This window comes from Mobula birostris, chromosome 9 (genome assembly GCF_030028105.1).
Source record: "Mobula birostris isolate sMobBir1 chromosome 9, sMobBir1.hap1, whole genome shotgun sequence".
NCBI classification, from domain to species: domain Eukaryota; kingdom Metazoa; phylum Chordata; class Chondrichthyes; order Myliobatiformes; family Myliobatidae; genus Mobula; species Mobula birostris.
The window spans coordinates 41,315,892-41,339,084 of NC_092378.1; the positions used below are offsets into that span (position 1 = coordinate 41,315,892).

General features: G+C 42.9%; 1 protein-coding gene across 3 annotated transcripts in view; it reads right to left on the minus strand.

Moving 5' to 3' along the window:
- Positions 1–23,193, minus strand: part of pot1 (protection of telomeres 1 homolog) — a 349,938-nt gene that overhangs the window by 71,789 nt on the left and 254,956 nt on the right. For all 3 annotated transcript variants that reach the window (XM_072267898.1, XM_072267896.1, XM_072267897.1), the window contains one exon: positions 22,076–22,366. In XM_072267898.1, the coding sequence (XP_072123999.1) occupies positions 22,076–22,366 (291 nt within the window). The remainder of the gene's footprint in view (positions 1–22,075; positions 22,367–23,193) is intronic.

Consider the following 23,193-nt stretch of genomic DNA (forward strand, 5'->3'; position numbering starts at 1 on the left):
GTCATCTCCGGGGGCACTTTCAAGTTTAGCATTCCTTACAATCTGAAATAGTGGTTTTGAATACTAACTACTAAAGAAGCCTGGCTTCCTAACGAAACACAACGTTTGGACTTTTGTGTAAACTAGCCCTGCTTTTCCTATTTCCTAATTATTTAATTAGTTTGTTGGATTGGACTAAAGACAGTCCTGAGGATTAACTCCCTACTAGCTTAAGTAGAAGTATTAAGCTTTGATTATCTCAGATTGTTTCTCTTCAAGGTCTATTTCCCCATTTCAGTTTACCTTGGAGTACTTGGCTCTTTTTTATTTCCTATTAGTTTTCTTTGATTTCCTATGCTGACATGACGCCTCTGTTTATGTGGTCATAGAGTCAATAGCCCCTTTGGCTCAACTATCCCTACTCCAGTATTTATCTCTGTTTGACTGCCTGCAAGCTCCAATCTCAGTTTTAGATCCACATGTAGTTGACCTCATTTACTCCTGTTGTAATTTTTCAGATTATAAACTGTTTCTTTGCAATGTCCTCACTCTTCTTCATATTCGAATTCTCTTTAAGTGAATATTTCTCTGCAGGATTCATTCATATACAAGCAAGATTTGCTTTCTGAAGGCATTGATTTAGCACAAAACCTGTCAAGAGGTGCTTCATCAAAGCGATAGGATGCATAAAGACATTTAGACCTATATAATTCTTACTCACTTCAACAGTCCACTCTAACCTGCCACCAAGTTTCAAAGGTACATTTAATTTCAGAGAAATGTATACAATATACATCCTGAAATGCTTTTTCTTTGCAACCATTCATGAAAACAGAGGCATACCCACAAAGAATGAGTGCCAGTTAAACGTTAGAGCCCCAACATCCCCAACTTCCCTCCCTCCCGTGTGTAAGTGGCAGTAAAGCAACAATCCCCCCTCCCCCCACCAGCAAAAAAAACATTGGCACCTGCCACTGAGCACTCAAGCGTGAGCAAAGCAACAATAAAGACACAGACTTGCAATACCTTAAAGACCACTTGTTCACCTGGCATTCGACATACCACAGGCTCTCTCTCTCTCTAATAAGGGAAAAAAAGACGTCTCCGATTCACAGTGAGAGGGGAGACATAACAAACAACTCACTGGTTTACGATGTTAGTTCCATTCGATGGATACATGGAACTAATTATAAACAGAAACAGATCCTTCCGCCCTTCGGATCCACACTGGCCATCTACACAAATCCTACATTAATCCCAGTTTTTGTTTTCGCCACGTTCTCATCAACTCTTCCCAGAATCTAAGCACTCACCTATACACTAAGGGGAATTTATGTTGTGGCTAATTAACCTCCAACTTGCATGTGGGAGGAATCGATGCACTCAGTGACAGGGAGAATATGCAGACTGCACTAATCACACACACCCATTCCAAAGTTATTCCAAAGCAGTCCAAAAACAATGTGGTTTCCATATAGCACAACAGTATTTGACATTAGTTTTTAGATCATGCAGACCTGGTGAAGTGACAATGTTTCTGAAGTTTTTCTGAGTCAGTTTTGGTTGGGATCCATGCTCCACTGTAGTAGGGTGTTGAGGATTGAGATTGGAAGAAGATACCGTAGGTGCCACCGGTCATGAACTTGAAGCTCGGACAACTCATCAGTGATGTCACTGGAGAGATATAATTTCAACGACTCATTTCCTCCGGCACCTTGACTGCCCATTCATGACTTGGGTTTTGATCTTACAAATATTCATCACAGATGCAACACCTATTCTGTGAGTACCTCTAGTTTGCCACATCCTCTGACTGACTGAAACACAGGGTTCTAAGACATCAAGAAGATGCCAGAGTTGATGTCGATTTGAACTGGATAATACATCAACTGGTATCAACCAATGGAAAGTCTGTAGAGTAATCCAGATCCCAGGACCAGGAATTTTTAATTGTACTTTCGAACCTGAAGGACATCTATCTAAAATGCATCTATATTTAAGAAATCCTTGTTACTTACACTTGTGCAACAATGTAGGTTGCAATGAATAAATGAAAGTCTGGCCACAGGAATTTGCTCAAACTTCTAAAGATGCGCTATAGGAAGTATCCCAGCAGGTGGTATCTCTGCCTGTTACGGCAACCGCTCTGCTCTGGAACTCTGGACAGTCCATCACAGGCACATCACCTCCTTCCATCGAATCCACCTTCACGGTCTATTGCTTCAGGAAGGCTAGTATTATAGTCGTGGATGTCTATCACTTTGGCTTTTCCCTTATCTGCCTTCTGGGAGGAGATACGGGAACTTGAAAGCACAGACGACCAGACTCAAGAACGACTTCTTCTCAACTGCTATCAGGTTCCTGAACTAAATGTCTTATATTGCATTTTAGATGGAGATGCCTTCAGGTTCAAAGTGCAATTGAGGTTTTGATTGCTCTACAGAGTTTCCACCGGTTGATTCTGCATGGATGATACACAGTTGAGGTTGCATTACCATCCTTGCACCATTTCATTGTTTGGGGTCCATCACTGTATTTATTATTACCATTTGCATGCTTTCTTTGTGAATTTCATGCAAACAAAGAATTTCATTGCAACTTGGTGGATATGACAGTAAACTAATCTGAACCTGAACCATTATCTTATTCCAATCACTATAGATTCAATGCCACTCCAGTGAGGATCAATTCAAATTGGTACATACAAAACTGGCTGATCATATAGTTTCCATCATTTTAATCTTTTTTTAAATACTTTATGCTTGAAGCATAGAACATGATGTAGTCTTCAATAAAAGGCTGCTTCATATTTTATAGAATGGTAATAAAATTTAAATTATGATGATCAATCTTTCAGAGGGCTTCAGTGATTTTATTCTCCAAATCTATTCAGACTCAAAGGGAAGTGAAAGTTTATTTAGCGGACTGTGGATCTCAGAGTGGCTTGTGTTGAATTAGTAAGAGCATCAGAAGAGTCCAGAGGGGGAGGGGAGGAGTAAACCCTTGCTCTGAGGCTGGAAAGGATTCATTACTTAGATGCAACACTGAGCGTCATAGGAAGTCACTCCTGCCTGTGGCCATCAAACTTTACAACTCCTCCTTTGGAGGGTCAGACACCCTGAGCCAATAGGCTGGTCCTGGACTTATTTCCTGGCATAATTTACATATTGCTATTTAATTATTTATGGTTTTATTACTATTTAATTACTTATGGTGCAACTGTAACAAAAACCAATTTCCCTGGGGATCAATAAAGTATGACTATGACTTCCCTATTTCCACCAGTGAGTGAGGATGTTTCTGGGATTAAGTAAGGAAGAACTTCATAATAATTTTTTTTTGAAAAAAAACCTGCAGATGCTGAAAAACTGAAATAAAAACAGAAACTGTGGGAAACACATCAGATCAGGGATTAGCTGTGGAAAGAGAAACAAAGTTACTATTTCACGTTGAAGACCCTTTTTCTGAAGGGGTTTATTTGGAGGCCGAACCATTGCTTGTTGAAACTTCTTCAACACCAGTGATGTTGCTGTTGCTATTACTACTACAGCTGGCTCTACTGATCCACCTGCTCTCCAACCTATCCATTCTTCAAGGACACTCAGCTCAGACCTTCCCCCCACTCACTGGTATTGTCTGTCAATGCCTAGGCAATTGATACCAAGTAATGATATATCTTTGGGACTTCAACCTAGCTCCTTTGGTATCTCTGTGCCCCTCCACATTAAAATAAAAGTCATTCTCAATAGTTACGTAAGTCTAGAGAGAAAGATAGAGCTTGAGGAGTTCCGAGCAAAAGTTACACCAAATGCCCTGATGTAACTCACAAAGAACTGCTAAGCTTGCAACTGGCAATTCAACATCAACCATCATCGGCAACACAGAGTGGCCTTGCAGGGCTTGTAATTATTGCTAAGGCAGTGAAAATCAATGGGAGGAATAAGCTGGAAAATGGATTCAAATGTGGAGTAACTGGGTTGAAAGGAAGAGGGATAGAAAAGGATTAGACAAAGTGCTGGGTATGGGTGTTTGCCTTGCACACGTGAACGTGAGAAATAGGAGCAGTAGGTCATTTGGCCCCTCACACCTGCTCTCTGCTATTCAGTAAGATCATGGGTGCTTCTTTCCCACAGTGCCAGCTTTCGTGCATTATATCTTTACTCCATAATCTTGATAAACAATCAAAACATCTTTGTCTTATGGGTGAAAAACAACATTTCTGTGGGCCACCAAATGAAAGTTCAAATACACTACTGGTTTGTCCTCATATATTCTGGAAGACACAACTTCCAACAAATCTGTCAAACACGATCTTCCCTCTCATAATTCCGTAATATCTTTGTCCAATGTTATAATTTTCTAAGCATGCTGCTATCAAATCCATAATAACAGATTTTAGCATTACCCCGTTCTACAGATCTGCATTTTCCCACCCTGTCATGTTATAAATATTGAGATTCTGGGAATTATTCCAGAATTGACAAATTACAAGCAGTGCATCTAATATCTCCATTATCACCACTTTAAAAACTTGGAATGCATTACAACTGGGAATCTCTCAATTTTCAACAACGTTAATTACCATAGAAACATAGAAAACCTACAGCACAATACAGGCCTTTCGGCCCACAAAGTTGTGCCGAACATGTCCCTACCTTAGAAATTACTAGGCTTACCCATAGCCCTCTATTTATCGAAGCTCCATGTACCTATCCAAAAGTACCTTAAAAGACCCTATTGTATCTGTCTCCACCACCGTTGCCAGCAGCCCATTCCACGCACTCACCACTCTCTGAGTAAAAAACGTACCCCTGACATCTCCTCTGTACCTACTCCCCAGCACCTTAAACCTGTGTCCTCTTGTGGCAACCATTTCAGCCCTGGGAAAAAGCCTCTGACTATCCACACGATCAATGCCTCTCATCATCTTATACACCTCTATCAGGTCACCTCTCATCCTCTGTCACTCAGAGGAGAAAAGGCCAAGTTCACTCAACCTGTTTTCATAAGGCATGCTCCCCAATCCAGGCAACATCTTTGTAAATCTCCTCTGCACCCTTTCTGTGGCTTCCACATCCATCCTGTAGTGAGGCGACCAGAACTGAACACAGTACTCCAAGTGGAGTCTGACCAGGGTCCTATATAGCTGCAACATTACCTCTCGGCTCCTAAATTCAATTCCACAATTAATGAGGGCCAATACACCGCATGCCTTCTTAACCACAGTCAACCTGCGCAGCTGCTTTGAGTGTCCTATGGACTCGGACCCCAAGATCCCTCTGATTCTCCACACTGCCAAGAGTCTTACCATTGATACTATATTCTGCCATCATATGTGACCTACCAAAATAAACCACTTCACACTTAGCTGGGTTGAACTCCATCTGCCACTTCTCAGTCCAGTTTTGCATCCTATCAATGTCCTGCTGTAACCTCTGATAGGCCTCCACACTATCTACAACACCCTCAACCTTTGTGCCATCAGCAAACTTAGTAACCCATCCCTCCACTTCCTCATTCAGGTCATTTATAAAAATCACAAAGAGTAAGGGTCCCAGACAGATCCCTGAGGCACACCATTGGTCACCGACTTCCATGCACAATATGACCCGTCTACAACCACTCTTTGCCTTCTGTGGGCAAGCCAGTTCCAGATCCACAAAGCAATGTCCCCTTGGATCCCATGCCTCTTTACTTTCTCAATAAACATTGCATGGGGTACCTTATCAAATACCTTGCTAAAATCCATATACGCTACGTCTACTGCTCTACCTTCATCAATATGTTTCTTGTAACTCATGCTACCTCCACACTAGACCAGATAAATCCGTAACCAAAGCCACTTCTCTTCGTTTTGACCCTCAGTCCACACTGAAACGGCGCTTTCCTCCCCCGAAAACGGTGATTTTCTAAAACGCCCTCCAGAGTGTATAAATTTGAAAACGCCGATTGTGCAGAGCAGTGTGGACGGGGTAAACGGATATTTTTAAAAACGCTGTCATGACGTGCCGGAACAGATGGCGGCAGCGCGGCATTTCATTGTTTTCTTGAACACAACCTCCCATACAACCTAACAATTTCAGAACAGACGGCAACGAGACTGAAGACAGAAGAGTTAGAAATGTACTCACCAAATACTTTGACCCATAGCTTACTGAATATATAAGTATACTCACTTTGCCCTGTTTTCTGTCCTTGCTTGTATGAAAATGGTTTACCTATTTATGCAAGTACTTCTCTGACAATAGATGTGTAACAGCCTAATGTAACATTGTATGGAAATACAAGATAACACTGATGCAGACATGTTTTATACATTTAACAAGGTGCTTTATTAATGCAACAGAGTTAGTCAGTTTTTCAATGTTCGTCGTCAGCCAGGTCATACTGTCCGTGAATTCCCTGTCGGTTGCCTCCATACACTCCAGTATTTGTTTTTTTTAAGTTTTAAGTCCTCCTGCGCAAGAGCCAAGAGCAATTCCTTAATTAAGTTTTTCTAGTCTGTAACTGGACAAACGCACACCAAGTATACTGTTTCCTCTTCACTTGTTTTCTGTGTGCCCTGTGCATGCCCAGTCGGAGAAGATTCGCCCAAATATCTGTTCTAATGTGGACAGAGATATTTTTAAAAACGCCTGGTGTGGAATCCTATCGTTTTTACGCAAAACCCGCGTTTTCAAAATTATCCGGTCTAGTGTGGACATAGCCTCAGGCTAATTTCTTTCAGCATCTCCTTCACTCTAGACCTGCTCATCACCACTATTTTCAGGAGATTTTCAGACCTTCTTCCATGATGATAAACAAAAAGATTCTCCTCCATTTCCCTATCCCCAGGATGGTTTCTCTTCTCTCTATTTATAAGGTCACAATATTAACCTTTTCATTTTTACATACCCAAGAAGCTAATACGATCTTTTTCAATGTTTCGCACTAGGTTACTCTCAAATGTGCTTTTTCTTTCCTGATCAATACCTTGTTCCTCTTTTGCTGAATTCTGAAATGTTTTCAATTCTTAAGCTTGCTGGCCTTTTTGCTAACATTAGCCTTTTCTTTTGCTCTAACAATGCCTTTAACTGCTCTTGTTCACACTACTAGATGACATATCCCTTAAAGGATGTATAAACTGCCTTGTTATAAATCGTGCATTCAGTTTTTAAACGTTATCCATTCCTTGTTTACAGTTCTTCACAATCTATCATCAACAACTCATAACCCACATCTTTGAAGCATGTTTTCTTTAGCCGTATAATCTTAGTCTTAGATCAACTTTCTTTCAGGAGAGTGAGCCCTCACAAGGCATCAGGCCCCGATGGTGTACTTGGCAGAGCGCTGAAAACTTGTACCAACCAACTGGCTGGACTGCTCAGGGACATCTTTAATTTCTCACTAATGTTCCCCACGTACTTGAAAAATGGCATCAGTCATACATCAGTCCCAAGGAGAGCAGGATGAGCTGCCTCAATGACCATCACCCAGTAGCACTTACATCTACTGTGATAAGATGTGAAATAAGGTTGGACATGGCTAGAATTAACTCTTGCCTGAGCAAGTAGGTAAATTGCGGCAAGTTGCCTACTGCCACAACAGATCTACAGTGGATGTAATCTCACTGGATCTCCACAACAGGTCAGCAGTGGACGTAATCTCACTGGATCTCCACAACAGGTCTACCATGGGCGTAATCTCACTGGATCTCCACAACAGGTCAATAGTGGATGTAATCACACTGGATCTCCACAACAGGTCTACCGTGGGTGTAATCTCACTGGATCTCCACAACAGGTCTACAGTGGACGCAATCTCACTGGATCTCCACTTGGCCTTGGTCCTTCTGGACCATAACAATACCTACATCAGAATGCAGCTCAGTGTTCTACACAATCACACTCTCAGTACTAATTGACAAGCAGTAAAACCTGAGCCTCTGTACTTCTCTCTGCAACTGGATCCCTGATTTCCTCACTGAGAGACAACAGCCTGTGCAGATCAGAAATAACATCCCCCCCTCGCTGACAATCAACACTGGCAAACCTCAGGGATGCGTGCTTAGCCCACTGCTCTGTTCTCTCTACACCCACAATTGTGGGGTTAGGCACAGCTCCAACCCCTTTCAATTAATTCATCAAGGAAACAATTGTCAATGGCAGAATTTCAGATGGTGATGAGGAGGCATACAGGAGTGAGATAGATCAGCTTGTTGAGTGGTGTCACAACAACCTTGCACTCAATGTCAGTAAGACCAAAAAAATTGTTGTGAACTTCAGGAAGAGGAAATCAGGAGAACACAGACCAGTCCTCGTTGAGGGGTCAGCAGTGGAAAGGATGAGCAGCTTCAAGTTCCTGGGGTGTAAACATCTCACAGGATCTAGCTGCTTGCAACATATTGATGCATTTATGAAGAAGGCTTGCCAGTGGGTATATTTCATTAGCGCTAGCAAATTTCTTCAGATGTACCATGGAGAGTATGCTGACCAATTGCCAATGCATAGGATTATAAGAGGCTGCTGTGGGTTGCAGAGACAGCCAGCTCCCAGCTCAATCATGGGCATAAGCCTTCCCACCATCGAGGACTGCTTCAGAAGGCGACGCCTTCAGTCAAGTCAAGTCGCTTTTATTGTCATTTCAACCATAACTGCTGGTTTGAAAGTGAGAAGGGGAGGGTTGAGTTTCCAGCATCTGCAGATTTCCTCGTGTTTATCTCATTATTATGCTCTCTTTTGGAATTATTTATTTTCTACATATTTTTAATATAATTTATAGCAATTGTTCTGTATTGCACTGTACTACTGCTGCATAACAATAAATCTCATGACCTATGGCAGCGATAGTAAACCTGATTCTGAAACTATAATATCTTCACAGTTTATTTAAATTCCAATCATACTGTGATCACTACCCTGAAGACCCATTAATTACCGACCATCAATTAACTGATTATATTGCATCACATCTGGTGGGTATGTCTAGAAGCAGTGCTTAAAAATAAGTGGCAAGACATTTCAATAAGAAGATTCTATATTCAGAGGGTTTATGCTTTTGGATTTGTTGCACGTGGATGGAAATGATACTTGCCTGTTCAACATATTTCAAGGAAGAGATTGGTACATTTACGACCACCATAGGATTTAACAGATGAGGGATATGATATAAATAAATTGAGTGAAAAGGCAACATCCTTGCTTTATTTTTTACTTACACAGTCCATCAGATTTGAAGATGACTTAAGTAGACACCAACATGGCAGGAGGGGTACCATCTGGAAAAATATGGCATCATTCATTTGATAGAAAAAGCAGAAAAGCCCTGTATTTTTTTTAAATGGTGAGAACTGCTGATGTTCAAAGGCATTTGGGAGATCTTTCACACACATCACTGAGAGCTAATCCAGGGATAGCAGAAAATTAGAAAGGCAAACAGTATGCTGGGTTTTATTATTGGAGAGTTTGTGTGTGAGTAACAGTTTAGCTTTTAGTATGATTTTTTTGCATTCTGCATTTTTGCCCATTCTTTCTTGTGGCCGTTTGACACAATTTGCCAGTTTTTTTGTGTCCGGGGTAGGGGTTGAGGTTTTGGTATTTGTTCTTGTTGGTGCTTGGTACTGTGGTGACCCACTTTCTAGCGCACTCGAACCGACTCACAAAACGGCGCGCGCTGGCAGAGAGGCCGGCCCCAAAAAGGGCGCCAGGCCATCTTCACCAGCAGGGGGAAAAACCCGCACGCGGGAAGGGTCTGCGATTATGCATTCCCCACAGCAGTCCCGCCCAGGGAGAGCGGGAACGGGAAGGCTTTAAAGGAGGCCATGAAATTTGAATAAACTGCTTTTTCACAACTACAACTCACCGACTACGTGTCGTTATTCTAGCGCTGTGTGTAGCACACCGCTACAGTACGATACATTATTTTTCCTGCATGGGGTGGGGGTTGATGATCGTGTTGCTGTTTGTGAGATTTGATTGTTTTGTGCGGAGTGGGGAGGGGGTTTGATGCTTTTCTTTGAATAACTTTCATGGTTTTTTTTTGTTCCATGTCTATCTGGAGAAGACAAATCTCAGAGTTGAATGCTGCATACAGACTTTGATAACAAATGGACCTTTGAAACTATGGTGAGGCGACGACATGTTGTATTGCATGCAGGTTTGGAGTCCTTATTTTAAAAAAAGAGATTGAGTAGGTTGGGCCTCCATTCTCCAGGGTTCAGAAGAATAATACAATATTCCGAGACAACTTCATAGATTCCAACGGCCCAATCAGCAGCAGGAGCAGGCCATTGCAATGAGGTTTCTCGCAGGTTGGCGACGCTTGTTTTAAAGTACAGAAGGGACAAGTGGTGCGGACATTGTTGGGAGTAGGCCAGTGGTGAGAGTATGAATGTCAGGCTCTGGCTTATTTTTCTTTCTATTTTTTCCTTTCTCTCTCTCTCTCTCTCTCTCTCCCCCCCTCCCCCCCCTACTACAGTAAATGGCCATTTGGCATTCTTCATGCCAGATGCTGTAGTCCTGGGAGACCCAGTGTCTCCCAGAGAACTACCTCTGCGTGAAGTGCATCCGGCTGCATCTCCTTGAAGACCGTGTTAGGGATCTGGAGCAGCAACTGGATGACTGTCAGCTTGTAAAGGAGAGTGAGGAGATAATCGATCAGAGCAACAGGGAAGTAGTCACGCTGAAGAAGCAGGAGGCTTGTAGCTGGGTGACGGTCAAGAGAAATGGAAATGTGAGTAGGCAGAGCACCCCCGTGGCCGTTCCCCTCAATAATAAGTGTACCGTTTTGGATACGGTTGTGGAGGATGACCTTCCGTGGGAATGCCATGGAGACTGGGTTACTGGCACGGAGCATAGACTCATGGTACAGAAGGGAAAGAGAGAGATGAGAGGAACAGTAGTGATAATAGACATCCCACCCTGCAAAAACTCATTTCAGGGAGGTAGCACCAACAATTTGCGGGAGACTTCCGGGAGAGGTGTGATGTCTGCAATAGAGTAGCTCCTTAGCAGCTGGCCAGCTAGTTTAAATAACATTAGCTATGCTAATGAACGAATGACACCTGTTAAAGTCACCTCAGCATGTCTTTTACAGTCATTTTGGCAACAGAAAAGTCACTGTTGCAAACAGTGCAGCGAGCAACACTGTCATTATTTTCTACTCCTATTAGGCGGGGTACACTTTAGTGTAGTGTGGGGTGACGTACATTTTATATTTTCTTTTTATCTCTCTCTCTCTCACTTATTTCTAGGAGAGGTGGGATGTGTGTGATAGGTTACTCAATAGTCAGGGGAACAAACAGGAGATTCTATAGACGTGAATGGGATACCCGAACAGTATATTGTCTCTCAGGTGTCAAGGTCAGGGAAGTCTCGGATCGCGTACAGAGCATGTTGGAGGGAGAGGGAGAGCAGCCACTTGTCTTCATTCATATCAGTACCAATGACGTAGGAAGGAAAAGCAAAGAGGTTCTAAAAAGAGAATTTAGAGAGCCAGTATAGAAAGCTGAGAAGCAGGATCTCCAGGGTAGTAATTTCAGGATTGCTGCTTCTGCCACATGCCAGCGAGGGTAGAAAAAAGATGATTTGGCAGATTAATGCATGGCTGAGAAGCTGCGGCAGGGGGTAGGGCTTCAGGTTCCTGGATCGTTGGAAACTCTTCTTGGGGGAGGTATGACGTGTACAAAAGGGATGGGTTGCTCCTGAACTTCAGGGGAAACAGTATTCTCGCAGGCAGGTTTGTTGGAGCTGCTGGGCAGGGTTCTCTCCTGCTTCTGCTCACGGCATTCTTGAGTCTAAGTCTTTCTTTAAGTTGTGCTTGTGTTAATTAGGCACCAAGTGGAAGTTGGTCGCTCTGCGGTTCATCTGTCCAATACTCAAGCACTGTGATATGTTGATGGATTAGACTAGGACTGTGTTGCTACTAATAAGTGTTTATCAAACTGATGCCCGTGCTGAGGCACACACAGATCATTTTCTGTTACTTTCTTGAACTTGAAGCCAGTAGCTGCTATGCCTAATATTGTCTTCCAGAAGTCAGAATGCAGGTCCTACGTTCATATTTTGTTAAAGCTCGCCAGCTACTTAATCATTTTTGTTTGGCAATGAAATACAGCACAGCTTGCAAAACAGAATTTCAATCTTCGTATGAGTAATAAATCGAATCAGGTTCTCCGTCGTGTGGTTCGTTTTATTTAAGGCTCTGCGGTCTTTTCATCTGCTGCCATAGAATGGCTCCATAAAAATAGCAACTCATATCCTTTCCCTTGATTATTTTAGAACATTGTGCTGCATTATAATCTGATCAAGAAGCTCCTAATCTAACTGCTCCTTTCCTCGACAAAACTTCCCCTGTTCTTTCTGATCAAGACAAGGGATAGTTTATGGAGATCGGCACTCCCCTCCATCTGTCGTACATGGGCTTTCATCCGCACTCTTCCCCAACCCATTGTATACAGACTTGTATTCCCCTCCATCCACTATATTTGGACTTGTGCCTCTCCAGCAAGTAGAGAGGTTCAGGGCTGGGAGGTAACAAGGCTCAAAGCTATGGAGGGAAGATTTCCCTCAGAGAAAATTCATCCTATCAGAGATATTTCTTTTGTCCTATGCATTCCCTCTATGCAACTTAAAATAAATTTTAAATACGAGAAACTCTGCGGATGATGGAAATTCGGAACAACACAGACAAAATGCTGGAGGACCTCAGCAGGTCTGGCAGCATCTATGGAAATGAATTTTAAAAAATCACCATTTCAGGTTGAGGCCCTTCAGGACTAAAAAGGAAGAGGGATGACGCCAGAATAAAAAGTTGGGGGAGGGGAATGAGGATAGGAGGTAATAGGTGAAACCAGGTGGGTTGGAAAGGTAAAAGGGCTGGAGAGGAAGGAATCTGAAGGAGAGAAGAGTGGACCATAGGAGAAAGAGAAGGAGCAGGTGACCCAGGGGGAAGTGATCGGCAAGTGAGAAGAAGTAAGAGGCCAAAGTTGGGAATCCGAAGAGGGGAGGTGGAGGGAAACATTTTTTTTAATGGTAAAGAGAAATTGATATTCATGCCAACAGGTTGGAGGCCACCCAGATGGACTATAAGGTGTTGCTACTCCACCCTGAGGGTGGCTTTTTCATGGTACAATGGGCATGTCGGAACAGCAATGGGAATGGGAATTAAAATGTTTGGCCACTGGGAGGTTCCACTTTTGGTGGAGTGGCAAATTTATTTGAGGAAGTCATTGAGGTAAAACGTTATTCAACTGATGCTGGGTGACCTGCTCAATGTTTCTGACATTCCTTACATATCACTGTCTGCAAGGAGTGAACAACAACTTTCCAGTGGGAAATGGGTAAATATTAGGAAAGGAAACATCTGTGGGTTAGGATTCTGGGAATGAGGTTCATTGGCCATCTGTTACTATCACAATTGCCCCTTTCATGCTATCTGATGCAAATAACTACACAAGAATGGTTCTGGGCCAAGCTCTGCCCTGCACGCAGAGCCCTTTTGGTTCAGTATGCTGGGTGCTTTGAATTTTTTCTGGTTTAATGATACAAAAAAAAAAGCATCATCAAGCTTGTATGAGAAGCTGTTAAACATTCCATCCAGACAGCTGACAGTCTTCAATATTAGCACAGCTCATTTAAACCATCCCTTGGAGACTGAATTCCGGCTGAACCTAATATTGACACAAGTGCACTACTCTGTTTGGTCACACAGCTTGCTAGATTAAATGGTGCAGTATAACACATGGTACCCTGGCAGGCTGTATCTTCAACCATCACAGTAGGGGGGTCATTTGACCACAGTTCATCTCATTGAGCTGATTTCCTACCAGAGATAAGGCTGATGTGATATCTCCAAATGCAAAATGGGCCTTAAAGATAATAAGCTTCATGAAGATTGCATGCCATCTCAACATGAGTTGTAGCATTACATTGCGATTTGGGAAGTTTTTCAAGATTCAAAAGATTCAAAAAACTTTATTGTCATTCTAACCATACATCAGCTCTGCAGGGCAGAATGAGACAGCGTTCCTCAGGGGCAGTGCAATCATAACAAACGCAACACTAAATAATAAACATAACAATAAATAGTAAAACACAACAGCCACATGTCAGTTAAATCAGTTATAAGTGTCCAGCGCAAGTTAAAAGTGTCCAAAGCAGAGTCAGGTGGAGCAGCTATTTAGCAGTCTGACTGCCTGTGGGAGGAAGCTGTTTAGTAGCCTTGTGGTTTTAGTTTTGATGCTCCTGTAACGTTTGCCTGATGGCAGAAGAACAAACAGTTCATGGAGAGAGTGTGAGGGGTCTTTAATGATGTACTGTGTCTTCTGGAGGCATTGACTCTGAAAGAGGTCTTGGACAGAAGGTAGGGAGACCCCAATAACCTTCTCTGCTCCCCTAACCACCCTCTGCAAGGCTTTTAAGACTTTGGTGAGACCAAATTTAGAATATTGTGTGCATTTCTGGACACTGCCTATAGGTAAGATATCAGTAAGCTTGAAAGAGTGCAAAATTTAGAAGGATGTCGCTGGAATCTGAGGACCTGAGCTATTGGGAAAGATAGAATAGGTTAGAATTTTATTCCTAAGAATGTAAGAGAATAAGGGGAGATATGATGGGTATAGATAGGATTAATGCAAGCAGGTCTTTTTTCCCCTGAAGTTGGGCGAGACTAGAGGTTATATGTTAGGGATGAAAGGTGAAATACTTAAAGGAAGACTGATGGGCAACTTCATCACTCAGAGGGTGATGTGAGTGCAGAATGAGCTGCCAGTGGAAGTGGTGTATGCGGGTTCACTTATGAGAAGCTTGGAGGTATGTCAGTGGAAGAGGTATGGGACTAGGCAGAATAACAGTTTGGCATGGACTAGATGAGCCAAAGGCCTATTTCTGTGCTGTTGTACTCTATGACACTAAGTATCCTCATGCTCAACATATAGGGAGCCCCACTGTTTTACAACACAATTTGAATACCAGATTATACGTTGGATGGTCCTCAGGGTGCAGGCTGTGATTCGACACAGGCTGTGACACCATGGGGATTGATGCTTAGTACCCAACTATACTAGAATGGTGACAGACTTTTAAATGTGGAGAGAATACAAATGAGATGAATATAAATGGGTGCTTGAAGCCACATGCATACTCACTGAGCTAAAGGATCTGCTTCCATATTGCATGACTTTCTGTGACTCTATTCCCAAACAGTATCAATAATTTGATGGGATTAAGCATCATATTTCCAGGTTTGCTGGTGATGTTAAACTAGTCTGGGATGTCGCAGGAAGGAAGAGGTTTCTTTACAAAAATTGGAAGAATAAATTGAGAGAATGGGCGAGAACACTCCACAAACAGATTACAATATAGAAAGGTGTGAACGTCATCTGCTTGTATGTACTTAACAGAGAACAAAATACAGGTTGAAGCTCTCTAGTCCAGCACCCTTGGTACATGGCTAGTGTAGAGCCACAGGAACTCCAGGCCACAGAAATCCATTCATCTTCCTCTAAACTGTTGGTCTGAATTCCCACTAGTCGCATAAGGGTTCCCAAAACTGTTCATAACCCAAAGTTTCTGTATATCGGAAACACTGTTGGCTGAGATCACTACAGTTGCAGTGGTAGGTTAATTCATTACATTACTGTACAGATCTTAATTACCTTTAGATCTTGCATAGAATTAGTTAATTTGTGTAGATTTGTACTACCAATTCAAAACATGGTGACACAGACATTGCCAGATTACAGAGACCAGATTAGAGAGGTTCAATCTGCATTTGTTAAATGCACAAGCAGCACTGACGTTCAAAGGAATCAGGTGTGTTGTACACAAGTCACTTACAAGCAATGAAATAAGTGATTGAAAGGACATATTATGGCCACTCCCTTTCCAACACTTTTTAATTCCCATTCCCATTCCAACGTGTCGGTCCACAGCCTCCTCTCATGCCATGATGAGGCCACCCTCAAGGTGAAGGAGTTAGCTACTGCCTGTTACATGTCTGTTTGCTAACAACCCTAACTGGTAAAAAAAACTGTTACAGAAACAGGGTGGAGGAGCAACACCTTATATTCTGTCTGGGCTGCCTCCAAACTGGTGGCATAAATATTGATTGCTCCTTCCGGTAAAAATGTAAGGAAGTTGGTTCCCCTGACTGAGGACACAGATGAAAATATGGAGTCAGCCATTTGGGACTAAGATGGGAGTTTCTCCTGGTCAGTCTTTGGAAGTCTGTACCTCAAAGGACTGCATGGGTCGGTCGCCGTGCTCATTTAAAAGAAGGATTGAGACTTCTGAGCATGAGCGGAATCAAGAAAATGAGGAATAGTACCGGAGAATGACACAGAGGATCATTCATAATGTTAATGAAAGGTGGACCATATCAAAGTTCCTGATCCTGTACCTATTTCATGAGCTACAATCATGCCATTGTGAATTCTCCACAGACATGAGCTCTGCTGTAATAGGATTATTCCACAGCTTTAAAAAAGTGGAAGAAAATCTTGATCCAGGTTATGAGCAGCATTTGCAATTTAGCATTAACCAGGTACACAGTCTGAGACTATTACTATTTACAATTCATTCAATAGACTTTTGTCCAGATTCAATACAAACACAAGTTCAAATTTAAGTGCTTTGAGAGATTGGTTATGGCTAGAATTAACTCCTGCCTCAGCAAGGACTTGGATCCACTGCAGTTTGCCTATCGTCACACTAAGTCTATGGAGTCTCACTGGCTCTTCACGCAGCCCTGAATCACCTGAACAATACAAATATCCATATCAGGATGCTGTTCATAGACTACAGCTCAGCATTTAACACAATCATCCTACAGTTCTGATCGAAAAACTCCAGAACCTGGGCGTCTGCACCTCCTTCTACAACTGGATCCTCCACTTCCTAACCAGAAGACCACAATCTGTGCGGATTGGAAATAACACCTCCACCTCACTGACAATCAACACTGGCGCACCTCAGGGATATGTGCTCAGCCCACTGCTCTCTTCCTTTACACTCAAGACTGTGTGACTGGGCACAGCTCAAATGCCTTCTATAAATTTGCTTATAATACAACTATTGTTGGCAGAATTTCAGATGGTGATGAAAGGCCGTACAGGAGTGAGATATATCAGCTAGTTGAGTGGTGTCACAGAAACAACCTTGCATTCAACGTCAGTAAGACCAAAGAACTGATTGTGATCTTCAGGAAGAGTCAAACGAGGGAACCCACACCAGTCCTCATAGAGAGATTAGAAGTGGAAAGAGGGAGTAGTTTCAAGTTTCTGGGTGTCAATATCTCTGAGGATCTATCCTGGGCCCAACATATCAATGCAGTTACAAAAAAGATGCCACAGCAGCTATATTTCATTAGGAGTTTGAGGAGATTTGCTATGCCATCAAAGACACTCATGAATATCTGCAGATGTACCATGGAGAGTATTCCGACTGGTTGCATCACTGTCTGGTATGGCGGGGGTGGGGGGGGGGGTGGTTAGTGGGGCCTACTGCACAGGATTGAAATAAGCTGCAGAGAGTTGTAAACCTAGTCATCTCCATCAAGGACACTAATCTCTATGGTATCCAGGACATCTTTAAGCAGCGATGCCTCAACAAGGCAGCATTTATCATTAAGGACCCCCATCATTCAGGTCATGCCTTGTTCTCATGGCTACCACCAGGAAGGAGGGTGACACTCAATGATTCAGGAATAGCTTCTTCCCCTCTGCCATCCGATCTCTGAATGACACTGAACCCATAAACACCACCTTGCTACTTTTTTAAACTACCTATATATAATATGTATATACTTACTGTAATTCATCTCTTTTCTATTATATATTGCATTGTATTGCTGCTGCAAAGACACCTGTGCCAGCGATATTTAACCTGATTCTGAATTAATTATTGTAACTAAAGTAATCTGATTAATTCAGAATGGAATGGCCTTGTATTCAAGCCAGTGAAGTATTCACAAACCCCACAGATTGGCAGTTGAAGACATCAATAGGCTCCCAAACATGATTTATAAAGTTTTGCTTATATCTAGTTTCAACACTCTGATTATATTTAAGCTGGAGTGTTTCAACTACACTTATTGCACTGAATAGATTAATCAATAGTTGGACATGGTTAAAAAAACATGACTTTTTTTAACCACTGTAAGTGAAGTCACATCATTGACTTTTATTCACTGCTTTTGGTTTTCAATGTGTTATATAACTGTATCTATGTTGCTCAGCAATTTACTGATGCTCCTTTCTTCCACATCAATGATTTTCAAAACAATGGATGGAAGCAATCCAACCCTGGACATACCACTTGATTGACCACCCTAAACATTCACTTCCCTTCTGCCACTGGACCTGACCACCATGTGCACCATCAGAAGATGCATTGTCAAGAATTCTTCCACAACATCCCTAAGGATGTACCACCTGACTGGATAAGGGCACAAATATCTTGACGATATCTGTTGTCCTTCCTTTAATTTCACTTAGAACTCACCACTTAACTCGACGTATGCCAGTGATATTTAACCTGATTCAAATTCATTACTGCTTGCTCTTAGGTAGCTGGGTGTCAGGAAACCGATGCTGCTCCCATATATAGAAACAAACTCTCCTTAAGAACTTTAAGCATCATTCACAGGTCCTTTCTCTTGTCTGCATTAACTTTTATCTGCCCAATGACATACCTTGGCCAAATCATTCTATAACTTCAGGGCTGCCTCCTTCAATTCTACCCATCATCTTAGTTGGGTATTACCTCAATTTTGTTGGTGTCCCATCAACAACATTGGCCCTCAAAGTATTTTTTTTTGTCCACTCACCAGCTTTACCTTAAATCCTCACAATTTTAAGCTTAACTTTAAGTCTGCTATCCAAAAGCACTTTTCAAAGATACTTATGGTCACATTGTGCATTGTTGCTGCAACCACCTTTCTAAATCACCGTTCTCCATGGCTTTGTGCTCATCCTCCAGTGCACAGACTTTAGTTTTGAATAGATTCTCATTCTGTCCTCTCACTGATGAAGTATTGGAAAAAATTCTTACATTTTGCACTTCCAGTTTCTGATGCTATTCCTTGGGATTTTTGCACTCATTCCAACACCTTTCCAAAACATATTTCAGCACGTTCTCAAAACTTAGTCAGCCCTCGACATTCCACCCCCAGGATTTGTAGAACTCATATTTTCCTAAAGACCTCTCTCAGTTTGCCTTATGATTCATTAAACATCATGCCCAAATTGTCTACTTATCCTTCAATTTCTTGGCTAAGGAGGTTGGAACAAAGACTGCATTGAGATAGCAGGGCAAGGAATCCTCAGGAATTTGAAGCAACACCTGGTTCTATTCAGTTTCTTACCTTTTTAAGCTACACCCAAACAGAATTCTCTTCATCGCCAATATTACTGAAAAGGGGCTGACTGCTATCAGCTAAGTGCAGGGTGCAGTCGGAAGTGCAGGGCTACTACTGTAAAAGGACGTCTGCTACACTCTTCCTGCAGCATAGCACAGACTAGCACACAGTGCACTGACATGTGGCTTTGGTTCTATTCACTGTTACACAATTGTTCAACCTATAGAACTTGGTACAGAATATACTGAGCATTGTCTTCTAATGAATTTGTATCAATGCAACTGCACCTGGCACCCACACACACAAGGGGAGATCGATATAGTACAAATCCATACATACTCAATCTATCCATCTGAACACCCAGTGTACATCTTCACACTTTTTACAAGCATCAGTATTTAGTCCAAAGTACTGCAAACTCCAAGGTTGTATTTTTCTAAAACCAGAATATTTTTTTTTACATCTTCTCTTTTGACAGCAGATTCTAAATTTGAGCTTGAACATAAATAGCCAGTGCATTGGCCAACTGCATTATGCATTAGGAACTTGCTTGACTGTAAATAAACAGTGCAGGAAATACTTGCTAGGGACATTATTTTGCCCGTTTCCCTTCAGCCACCTGGCAGTGCTCTTGTTTATTTGTGAAATATTTTGAAAAAAGTATGGAAACAACCGGTGTATTATGTCATGCTAAAAGCCATACCTGTTCAGAAATCTGGATTTGTTCTCATAGTTGAACAGCAGCATTTGAACCATCTTGCTATTACTCTCAGGTTTAACCACCATACACTGATTAAACAAGGGTTTCCCAAACTTCTTTATGCCATGGACCAATACCATTAAGCAAGGGGTCCATGGACCCCAGGTTGGGAACTCCTGGATTAAACAATTTTTTTTTATTAGAAGTGATATTTTAAGCTTCTACCACAAATGTCCAGTGGTTTGGCTCTGATAGAGTAGGGAACACCAAGAAGGCTGAATGAGAAGTTGCACAGTACTGAATTGGTAATGATGTTGGTGGGATTACCAGGCAGCTGTTGGGCAGGATACTTGGGGTGCATGGGTAGATGTGCCTAAATGTTCAGGAGCACAGAGGAAACTTACATAAGGCTTGGAGCTCATATTTTCCACTAATGAAATGGTGTGATAAGTGGTACATTGGCTTATTTCTGGGCCTGAATGGAATGTTTGATGAGCTTCCAGTGCAGTAGACATCCATCAGCCAGGCTGCAGCCACCAGAATAACGCGTTACAGCATCAGGAAAAGAAAGCAGGCACTGAGACAATATCATCATACAGATTTGGAGCAAGGTTTAGTCACTTGGCTTCTCCATCCTGCTCAGCGGCTGAATTGACTGGATCACCAGCTGCACATTTCCATTTATTCCCAGTTCTCACCTACTTTGAACTCTAGCACATTAAATGAAGGATAAACAAAAAGGAGAGAGAGAGAGAAGAGAGGGGAGGGAGAGAGAGAGAGAGGAGAGAAAGAGAGAGAGGAGAAGAGGAGGGAGAGAGGAGGAGAGGGAGGGGAGAGGGAGAGAGGGGGAGAGAGGGGGAGAGGGGGAGAGAGGGGGAGAGGGGGAGAGAGGGGGAGGGGGGGAGAGAGGGGGAGGGGGGGAGAGAGGGGGAGGGGGAGAGAGAGGGGGAGAGAGAGGGGGAGAGAGAGGGGAAGAGAGAGGGGGAGAGAGAGGGGGAGAGAGAGGGGGAGAGAGGGGGGAGAGAGAGAGGGGGAGAGAGAGGGGAGAGAGAGGGGAGAGAGAGGGGAGGGGGGAGGGAGGGGGGAGGGAGGGGGGAGAGAGAGGGGGAGAGAGGGGAGAGAGAGGGGGAGAGAGAGGGGGAGAGAGAGGGAGAGAGAGAGGGAGAGAGAGGGGGAGAGAGAGGGGGGGGAGAGAGGGGGAGAGAGAGGGGGAGGGGGAGAGAGAGGGGGAGAGAGAGGGGGAGAGAGAGGGGGAGAGAGAGGGGAGAGAGAGGGGGAGAGGGGAGAGAGAGGGGAGAGAGAGGGGGAGAGGGGAGAGAGAGGGGAGAGAGGAGGAGAGAGAGAGGAAGAGAGGAGAGAGGAGAGAGGAGAGACAGGAGGAGAGAGGAGGAGAGAGGAGGAGAGAGGAGGAGAGGAGAGAGAGGGGAGAGAGAGGGGAGAGAGAGGGGAGAGAGAGGGGAGAGAGAGAGGAGAGAGAGAGGAGAGAGAGGGGAGAGAGGAGAGAGAGAGGAAGAGAGGAGAGAGGAGAGAGAGGAGAGAGAGGAGAGAGAGGAGAGAGAGGAGAGAGGGGAGAGAGAGGAGAGAGAGGAGAGAGGAGGAGAGAGAGAAGGAGAGAGGAGGAGAGATAGAGAAGGAGAGAGGAGAGGAGGAGAGGGAGAGGGAAAGAGAAAGGAGAGAAAGAGAGAGAGGAAGGAGAGAAAGAAAGAGAGAAGAGAGTGGGGAAGAGAGAGAGAGAGAAAGGAGATGGGTGAAGGGGTAGAGGGGAGGGAGAGTGGAGAGGTAGAGGTAGAAGTAGGTGGGGGGGAAGGGGTAAGGAAGGGAGGGAGGGACAAAAGGCAGAGACAATTGCAGCAGTCCACATTACTTTCCAATTGGGCACCAGCCATGAGCATACATGACGACTGTAAATGATCAAGCAGTTAATTCAATATGATAGCGTGAACATATTAATGGACAAACTTTGACCCTTTAACTTTTGATTCTGGCAAAGAGAAGGGATCTGTTTAAGCCTCATCCTGCCTTCCAATGATACAGAGAAGGGATTTAAACTTCTCGCCTTACCTTCAGCATAACAGCAGATCGATCCACTACAGCTTTTGCAACAAGTTGACAGGTCAAGTCAAAATACTCAGCAGGCTTGACTTCTGAGAGTTTGACCGCTGTGTTGAGGATGGAATTGTTTGCATTTGCCCATCTGCGCAGTTCCTCCACCTTTTGATGGTCTGAATATGTGAAATTGTATGTCTTGCTGGATGTCCGTGGTTTAATGGGCGCTCCCACAGTTCCATCAAATGTCAAGGCTGAGAAACCAGGGGTACTGACGGCCTGAAGTTCATGGTTGAATTCTTGAATCTATACATAGATAATATGATATGATACTTATTTAATACCAAACAGTTTATTAACTTTATCATTTTAACATCATTAGTTTGTGCTGGTTGTTAATGCAAACAACACATTTCACTGTACATTTCAATATACACACATGTGATAAATAAATCAATCTGAATTTAGTATTTATAGACACCTCTGATGCCCCATTAGCCCCAGTTGCAGAATCATTTGTTGTTTGGATGACATGTGGAACAGATTAATGGCATGGGTGGTAGATTGAGAAACCCTAATTTTTTTTATAAATGAGAAACAAGGTAGATTACAGACAATTGCACAGAATTAGTAGTCAACAAAGTCTTATGTTAAAAGCTGGTGATTAGAATTCTATGGACATAGGTATTCATTAGAAACTTACTCATTGAAACCTTCCTTCTCAAGCAGTCGTTCCTGCAAGGAGCATTACTCCTTTTCTTTCAAACACAACAAATGATCTTGCTAGCCAAAAAGCTCAAATATCCTGAGATAGTAAAAGATGCAAATTTCTCGTCCTTTTTTCTGTTTCATCCCACTTAATTGTGACTAAGACCTCACAACATCTATACGCCTTCAATCCAGAACCTGTTGCATTACTTTACCACCCATGTAATTGGGGAAGTTGCAGTATTACTTCTCAGTCCAGGTATGATCTGTCATTTAAGGTCAGTAGTGCATGGGTCTTCTTAACTCTACCCAGACACTGTGAAACGTGAAGACCAAATTCTAGCCAAAACTAGGGACCGGTGGATGAAGTCTTCCAAGGTATGACTGACAAAGTATGAAGGAGATATGGTTAATAGACCTACTGC